At 48.3% G+C, this 8,588-nt stretch overlaps 2 protein-coding genes across 2 annotated transcripts; one reads left to right on the forward strand and one right to left on the reverse strand.

Moving 5' to 3' along the window:
• Positions 1 to 156: 156 nt before the first annotated feature.
• LOC106816767 (3-hydroxyacyl-CoA dehydrogenase type-2-like) lies at positions 157 to 2,988 on the reverse strand. The gene is made up of 4 exons (XM_014821396.1): positions 2,945 to 2,988; positions 2,188 to 2,352; positions 778 to 942; positions 157 to 210 (listed from the first exon to the last, which is right to left on the reverse strand). The coding sequence occupies exons 1-4, from the start codon at positions 2,966 to 2,968 to the stop codon at positions 157 to 159; spliced, it is 408 nt and encodes a 135-aa protein (XP_014676882.1). The 5' UTR covers positions 2,969 to 2,988.
• A 109-nt stretch (positions 2,989 to 3,097) lies between these two features.
• LOC106816768 (ataxin-10-like) lies at positions 3,098 to 7,256 on the forward strand (the record flags this gene model as incomplete). The annotated part of the gene is made up of 9 exons (XM_014821397.1): positions 3,098 to 3,328; positions 3,481 to 3,669; positions 4,258 to 4,376; positions 4,711 to 4,813; positions 5,115 to 5,273; positions 5,553 to 5,630; positions 5,773 to 5,932; positions 6,269 to 6,377; positions 7,069 to 7,256. Coding segments are annotated over exons 1-9 (1,230 nt in total), but the record flags the coding sequence as incomplete, so codon positions are not given.
• Positions 7,257 to 8,588: the final 1,332 nt, after the last annotated feature.

Consider the following 8,588-nt stretch of genomic DNA (forward strand, 5'->3'; position numbering starts at 1 on the left):
GAGAGAGGGAGAGAGAGGGAGTGAGAATGGGAGAGAGGGAGAGAGAGAGAGAGAGAGAGAGAGAGAGAGAGAGAGAGAGAGAGAGCGAGAGAGAGAGAGAGATAGCGAGAGAGAGAGATAGAGAGAGAGAGAGAGGGAGAAGGGGAAGGGGAAGAATCACAGAGGGAGAGAGGGGAGCCGGATCACGTTGAACGTGCCCACCATGTTCACCTGTAGGAGAGAGGGACGGGGTGAGAGAGAGAGAGAAAGAGAGAGAAGGGATGGGTGAGAGCTGGAGAGAGAGCGAGAGAGAGAGAGGGAGAGGATCACGTTGAATGTGCCCACCATGTTCACCTGTAGGAGAGAGGGACGGGGTGAGAGAGAGAGGAAGGGTGAGAGAGAGAGAGAAAGAGAGAGAAGGGATGGGTGAGAGCTGGAGAGAGAGCGAGAGAGAGAGAGGGAGAGGATCACGTTGAATGTGCCCAACGTGTTCACCTGCCGGAGAGAGGGAGTGACAGGATGAGATGGGGAGAGGGTGAAGGAGGGTGAAAGAGAAGGAAGGAAGGAGAGAGGGAGGGAGATGGTGGAATAGATAGAGAGAGGGGGAGAGTGGGATAGATAAATAGCGAGAGAGAGAGATAGAAAGGGGAAGGCAGATCAGGTTGAGCGTGGTGCTCTGTGTTAATCTGCAGGCGATGGAGAGAGAGGGGGAAAGCACCACTACCACAATATCAGCATACGACACATCAGCGCTGCAGCAGATCCAGCAGCACGAGCGTGTTCCCTCGGCACACTCACCACCAGCACGCGCTGGAAGTCCGCGAGACTGTGCGGCAGCTGCTTGTTGAAGTTGTACGTCTTGAAAGCGACGCCGATTCCCGCGCAGCTGACCGCCATGTCTAGTCGTCCGAACATCCCCTTCGCCGTCTCGATCGCCTTCTTCACGTCCGTCTCCGACGTCACCTGGAGCGTCCGAGAAAACGCGAATTTACGCGCAACCCACGGTAGAGCCACGCGTAGAGTCACGCTCGCACTCGAGTCATTTCGCACTTGCGTGACGTAAACACGATGAAATGTTTAGTAACCGAGAACTTTGTTCGACAATATCTTATTCTACGAGAGAAATCTAACTCCAACAGACATGGCCAGGTGTTTCAAGTGATTTCCAAGGTTAGCTGTCAAGAGAGAGCCGTGCTACGCATTAAAATCAAGTAGGTTGGTTGAGGTCTTGCTCTCAGGCACCCTTATTATGGGGATGTGAGTGCTGAGTCTATAATGATATAAGATGCAAGATGTCTAGATATTCTAATTTAGTTATTTTTGATGGTTTTTACCTCCGCCCAACAGAGTTGGAGGAGGTTATGTGATCGGTCTCGTGTGTTCGTGTGTTAGTGTGTTCGCGCGATCGATATTAGCACGTCAGCGAGCGAGCCAGCGAGCCAGCCAGCGCAGCGACCCAGCGAGCGTGTACATGTGAGCGAGCAGATGTCGCTGGCCAAGGTATGCACTCTCTGTGAGTGCCCGTTCCAGTTCTATGTGTTATTTGTTTTATATTTGATATTATTTTATATGTAAATATCATTGAGTGGTGGCGTAAGGCAGTGATACACATGCGTCGAAACAGAGGAATTGCTCCGACTTGTGATTGGAGGATAAAAATACAATTTGTGACGTTTCGTTTTCATTTTGGCATTTAGCCTCGACTATGAGCATGACTCGAGTATGAGCGATACCGCACATACATATTTGCTAATTAATTAAGCTAATCGCGCTGCAATAAACTCAAGACTCACAGGGATCATAGCTAAGACATGTGTCTATAATAGCTAGAATTTATAGAAATGTAACTCAAATCGTTCACGCCATATGATATAGTTAGTACACTTTCCTATCGGCCATAGCTGCGCGTGTATTAGCATATGAGCGATACCGCGCGTGCATATTTGCTATTTAATTAGACTAATTGTCCTTTAATAAACTCAAAACTCACAGAGATGATAGCTAAGACATGTGTCTATAACAGCTGGAATTTATAGATTTGTAACTCAAATCGTTCGCGCCATATGATAGTTAGTACACATTCCTAGCGGTCATAGCGTATGCGGCAGGGGTATGAAAAATGAAAATGAAACGTCACCAATTCTATTTTTATCCTGCAATCACAGGTCGGAGCAATTCCTCTGTGTAGACGCGTGTAGTGATACTCACATCTGTTGGTGCGAAGGTAGCATTTGGACCAAGCTTATCAGCGATGTCTTGACCTTTAGAGCCCGGCAGGTCACAGACGACGATCTTCGCGCCCTGCTGGACAAGCCGCTGTGCAGTGGCTTGCCCCAGCCCGGAGGCGCCACCTGTCACAATGCCGACCAATCCCTGAAGAGGGAGTCAAACATGAGATATTATTATTAGAATAAAGAAATAGACAATATTCGACAGGATAACATTGTAAAGAATGTAATGCCTTGCTAATGTTTCTTCATGTTCCAAAATTTAATTAACTAAAAAAGAAACAGCTCAAAAAGAAATACTGCCTGGTGCTCCCACACGTGTGTGACTGTGTCCATCGTCAGGGGAAACATTGTCATTGGATCGCCTCATCTCCTCAAAATCTATCTCTACTAATACTATATAGACGTTATTGACACTGCTACCGCCACTATCCTTAAACGGCTGGACATTACCACACTAACGCGATAGTGACAACGTGATTCATCAACTGACTACAGACTAGGCCCTAAGCTACAGCTGAAAATTAATCAAGATCAACCAAAGGACTGATGACTGACTATGCTGAGTCTGATGTCATGTTCGTGAATAAACTCGATCAGAAGACAGATTATAAGCGCGTGAACTTTCCTACGCGTTCACAAATGGCGGCTAAACGGTTTATTATTACGATCGCTTTCAATAAAAGCCACTAATGGGCAGCACTTAATTTTAAATCTACAATTAATAACAAACCAACTTTCACGGTCCTAATGCTTGCCATGATGTCTTGGACTCTTGGAGCACGGCGCTTCGATCGCGGCGCGAGCCGGGCGGAACAGCCAATCATGTCTTCGCATCGCTACCAACTATAGGTGGCGCTGGGGGTTTGTTTATGTCGTGGACGCAGGCATGCATGGATCTGAGAACGTATATAATCTCTGTTAAATTCATTTATCGGGTGTTTCGTAGTCATCTGCCGTTTTCCGATTTCACGAAGTGATAACACGAGTGTCATCATGTTCAAAAATAAAATACTACTGTCAAGTTTGGAGGTAAATTTATTTCACAAGCAATCTACTGCAGATGATGTACTGCAACAAATGAAAGACCTGACAAGTCTATGCAAAATGCCAGAAAATCGGTGAGTGTTCTTTTATTACGTTGTATATATCATATATTAGTAATACTAACACTAATAATGGTATACATTTCAATGTTATTTTTCAACTGAAACGTATAGGGACTCTGGATGACAAATTATAAGTTAATGTCATATGTTTGTTTCAATTACAGTGTGAACGTGCAAGAGGAAGATTACGTAGCAGTCAAACGAATTATTATTATGTCGGATGCATGCCACGTGATGCACGAATCACAGTTTCCATTGGAACTACGGCTAACATCCATTGCAACGGTCACCGAGTGTTTTCGTACTCTGCGAAATCTTTGCGCTGACTGTCTAGCGAATCAGGACTCGATAAGGTACAAGTTTGTGTTAACAATACATATATATGTCCTCTATATAATAACTAAATAAGTCTTACATACATATGTCTGATATAATAACATCACATGTACCTGTTCTTTTAGATATAGGATGTACTGAGATTATAATGAACCAGCTAGTTCTTTGTAAACTGTACATCATGTTGCATTGACAAGTGTAAGCATTATAGTAGCATGGCCCTGTATAGCTCTAGTGCTATAGCCTGCGTACAGTTGCCGCAGGCCTGCAGGCCTGTGGCCGCGGCATCGGCTGCTGCCGCGCCGGCTGTGCTGGCGACGTCTGCGCTGGCACTCGGCCGCGGCCTGTAGGCCTGCGGCAACTGTAGGCCTGCGGCAACTGTACGCGGGCTATAATACTAGAGCTAGGCCCTGTATAACTGCCACTCAGCATTCACTAGGTCCCTGTCAGACACATAGTGATGGCACAACCTGTCACATATAAAGTGCAATGACCTGTACCCTATAGTATTCGTTAGTACTATCAGTATATATGTCGTATTTATATCATATACTGTTCACATATCACAGTTGAAAACATCCTCAGGTTTTACTCTCTGCTTCTAGGAACAACGGAACGTTTGCAGCCACTCGAGACATATTTGTTCAGCTGCTTGTGTGCAACGAAGGCCAGGATGAAGGGTCAGGGGAACATATTAGGGAAGATTTAGCAGAAACACCAGCAGGTCTGTAGGCCCACTTTACAGCTTCAAACCTGCACAGTGTGCCAGATATATATATTGCCCTAATGATGAGAGAAACACATTTAGCATAGAACCACAATCAGGATTCTTGGCATGTTATAACCATTTAGATTTGGTATTAGATATTTATTAGATCACATATAGATGGCAGCACCATCCAAGAAAAGGAATCGTATTCCACTCTAGCCGGTATGCTACTGAATACACCTGTAATTGTAAAATGAATCAATATAAATATGAGAATGTGTGTGCGTGCATGTGCATGTTCAAATGTGCTATGCAGATTTTTCTCAAAACATCTAGTTTTCACTTTCAGTTAATCTCGCCATACGCTGTGCCGTACAGTTTCTGGGAAACTTTGTTACTGCAAATGAAAGCAATCAGGAACTTGTCTGGAACGAACTTAGGCCACACTTCAGGTATTTATATCTGCAAATCACTCGAGAAAAAACAAATCACCAGCGTAAAAAAATAAGAGCAGTATAAATGTTTCGACGTGATATAATTGATGCGAAATCGATTGGAATATATGTAGTGGTGCGAATAGATCCTACATTACATTTGATTTCTCGTTATTTTATAATATATACGTATTATCATTCCTATATATATCATGTACACCCGCATGTGCGTGCATGCACGCGAATCTGCGTGTGTCCGTAATATATTTCTCATGCTTGTGTTTTTAACTAGTTTCTTCTCTTCCCGTGCGCTGTGTAGAACTGTCTTGGCCGGTGCCGACCTCACTGCTGCTAACTACTGCTGCATGCTGCTGCTTAACATGCCTTCCTGCCGTGAGAGAATCCTCTCAGATGACAGCAGCAGGCGTCTGCTGGACGCGGTCGTGTTGCTGGTCACCAGACATGAAGCAGAGTGGGGGTGAGTCATCCCAGGGGCAGCCTCAGCGCCATCTATAGGCGTCATTGTGAAGTAATCGTGCACGGAGCCGAGTGGAAATTGACGCATGAGTATACAATGATGACTAAGTTCCTAATTATTTTTTCTACATTTACACGATGAGGTATGTCGTTACAAAGTCATTGCTACCGGTAACTAAATCGTATTGCGGATTAGTTCGGAATTCATCTGACGTTTAATTAGTAGTTTGTGTTATCAATAAATATCGATAACAGCTAATGCTGTACACGTTTCTTGCAGGATCTTCCTACTGGAGAAGTGTGTGGCTGAAGAGTCATTTTATTCGCACACTTACCCAACACTCTCTGCCGCAAGCAAGTTAGTATTTATTTCCAGACTTGACCTTGTAATTTTATTCGAAAAAAGTAATATCAGAAACAAGTGTTTCATATGCTTACGCGATGCAGGTATGTGTAACTGTCATTACCGATCGATTAGAGTTGATGTAATGTCATTCTAGGTTGGCAGTACTTGATCTCGTTTCTGCTCAAATCTCCTCACAAGATGGCAGCACAGAGTCAGTAGTCACGGACGTTCCCATCGAGTGCCTGAGACACGTCTGTGAGGAGTTTAGAAATCTCTGCAGCTGTATCATTGACAGCAGCAGCAAGAGATCGGTGGTAAGTGAGGTCATAATGAAGCACGTTCTCTTGTCCTGGCCATAATCGAAGTAACTGGGACTAAGCTTACAGAATCTCGTTTTCGTACATTCTCCTACGAAGGGTAAACTGGTGGAAATGTTGTAGAAAGTATGCGTGAAGATACATTAACAGAACTATAGAGGACCACACGTAGAGAGACACACGCACACTCGCACACGCACGTACACAAACACACACATATGAGGATGATATTTATATAACGGCTCTTGTGTTTCTGGAAGAAATACATTGCTAACAACCTCCAGGACCATCAATGCTGCATGTGTAGTGAGGATGCTTCATTGTCGGTTACAGGAGCCGGAGCTAATGACGAGGATGCTGGGAGTGTTGTGCACGGCGACGGCGCAGCGTGGTTGCTACGACGCCCTACTGGATGAGCCTCATCTCGTGGCGTGCGCCGTCAGTACGTAGTGAAGCATTTATCCTACAATCCCCGACCTTACTGCTGCCACCCCCAACTCGTCCCCTGACACTAATATAAGGCGTAAGCTCTAACTATAATACCACCTCTAACACCAGCTTGTCCCCCCTAACACTAATATAAGCTGGAACCCTAACTTTAATGTCAATGGTAATTCCCTCCCTAAACCTAACCTTAATCAATAAACTTTTCTAACTCGAACCCAAGCGCCTCCCATAACTTTAAACTCTCCCCCGTTCCCTTAATTCGAACCCTAACCCCAACCCTAACCCTAACTCCAACCTCAGCCCTAATGCTAACCCTAACTCCAACCTCAGCCCTAATGCTAACCCTAACCCTAATGCTAACCCTAACCCTAACCCCAACCCTAACCCAAATCCTAATGCTAACCCTACGTCCAACTCTAACCCCTTTTCTAACCCTTTCATTTTCCTCAATCCTTACACTAGCTTATAAGATGACGCCAACCCATGTCTTTTCCAACCCTAACCCTTTTCAGTCCCCTAACCTTCCCTCTTTGAGAGAACGTAAGCCAGAAATTCGAGTTACGTCGTTAAACGCTAACATTATTTCTTTACTCGATAACTATAATTGATGGATTGACTGTCTGTCGCCGCGTGGCGCCATGCAGGCAGACATATTGACGAATCTCACGCATGCTGATTGGTTGCAGAGCTCCTGCAGAGAGTTCACGCAATCGAGACAGCCGACGATGCGAAGATTGCGGAAGAACGCAAGACGGGCGACCGCAAGTCGGCCGACCTCGATGTGCGCGATGACAGCGCCATCTACGGGTTCAAAAGAGACTTAATTCGCCTGCTCGGTAATTTGTGTTACAGACACCGAGTGAATCAAGACCAGGTGAGAGTTAGTTGCGGCGTGCACTGTTTCAAATAAGCTCAGTTTAATTCACACCATAATTTATTCGCTACCTTCTCCTCCTCTTCCATCTCTTCTTCCTGCTGCTCCTCCTTCTCCCCCTCTTCCTCTTCCTCCGCCTCCTCTATCTCCTCCTCCACCTCTTCCTCCTTCTCCCCCTCTTCCTCCTCCTCCTCTATCTCCTCCTCCACCACCACCTCCTTCTCCTCCTCCTCCTCCTCCTCCACCACTTCCTTCTCCTCCTTCTCCTTCTCCTCCTCCCCCTCCTCCCACACCCCAGTAATATCGTCATCGATCCCGGCCCGCGGTTTGAAGTAAATGAAGATGAGATTCATGCAATGACTTTCGCTTCGTCGCCCCCGCCTCCTTCCACGCCCCCCCGTCATCCTCAAACATCGCCCGGAGCCTCGAGATCGGCCGAAAGAATTGCGCGGGGGGAAAGAACCCGCGGAATTAATTGAATTCGCGTTTTCATTTTCGCGACGAGGACCGCTCGACGGCGGCGGCGGCGGCGGCGGCAGCGTGAAATCGTGTCCGGTTCTTCTCGCGAGAATTGAATTCTGATTGAACGCGTCTTTGTAATTAAGGGGGCCGGACCGGCGGCCGTCGCAGCGCATTACCGCGCTCTGCGTATTTGACGCGCTTGCGCATCGTTTCCCCTCCCCCGCATTCGTCTGCTGTCGCGCGGGCGGGAGAGCTGGGTGGGGGAGGGGGTCGGAGCGGATGAGGCGGGGGGAGGGGGGAGGGAGCGATGGTCAGGCGGGAGAGGGTGGGAGTGGGTGGGCCGATGGGGGTTGGGAGGGGGCGGATTGGAGGTGGGAGGGGCAGGTGGGGCTGGGTGCGGCCAGGGGGGAGGGGAGGGTGGATGGGGCTTGGTGGAGGGGGAGGGTTGGGAGCGGCATGGGGCGGGGGGGGGGTGGGGAGCGGATGGAGGCGGGGTGAGGGGAGGGAGGGCGGCTGAATGGCGGGGGGGTGGTTGGGCGAGCAGTGGGGCGGGGGGATGGGGTGGGGAGGCGGTGGAGCGCGGTATGGGTCAGGCGGTGGCGAGCGGTGGGGGGAGAGGGGGAGGGAGCGGCTGATGGCTGGGGAGGGGTGGGAGCGTGATGGGGCGGGGAGGGATGGAGGGGGGTGGGTGGTGGAGCGGAATGGGAGGGGTGTGGGAGCAGATGTAGGGCATGGAAGGCGGGGGGAGCGGGCTGGAGGAGCCGGTATGTAAGGCGGGGGAGGGGTGGCGCGGATGGGGGGGGGAGGGGGTGGGAGCGGTATGGAGGTGTGGTGGGGGTGGGGGCGGAATGGATGGTCTGGCGGGATGGG

The sequence above is a fragment of the Priapulus caudatus genome, unplaced genomic scaffold (assembly GCF_000485595.1).
Source record: "Priapulus caudatus unplaced genomic scaffold, Priapulus_caudatus-5.0.1 Scaffold1481, whole genome shotgun sequence".
NCBI classification, from domain to species: Eukaryota; Metazoa; Priapulida; class Priapulimorpha; order Priapulimorphida; family Priapulidae; genus Priapulus; species Priapulus caudatus.

Bases quoted from the DNA above. Each gene is read 5' to 3' on its own strand.
- LOC106816767 (XM_014821396.1), bottom strand. From the start codon at position 2,968: ATGGCAAGCATTAGGACCGTGAAA. The intron at 2,353-2,944 runs GTTGGTTTGTTA...CTCCCTCTTCAG, and splicing joins CAAGCATTAGGACCGTGAAA to GGATTGGTCGGCATTGTGAC. The intron at 211-777 runs GTGAGTGTGCCG...TCTCTCCTACAG, and splicing joins ACTTCCAGCGCGTGCTGGTG to GTGAACATGGTGGGCACGTT.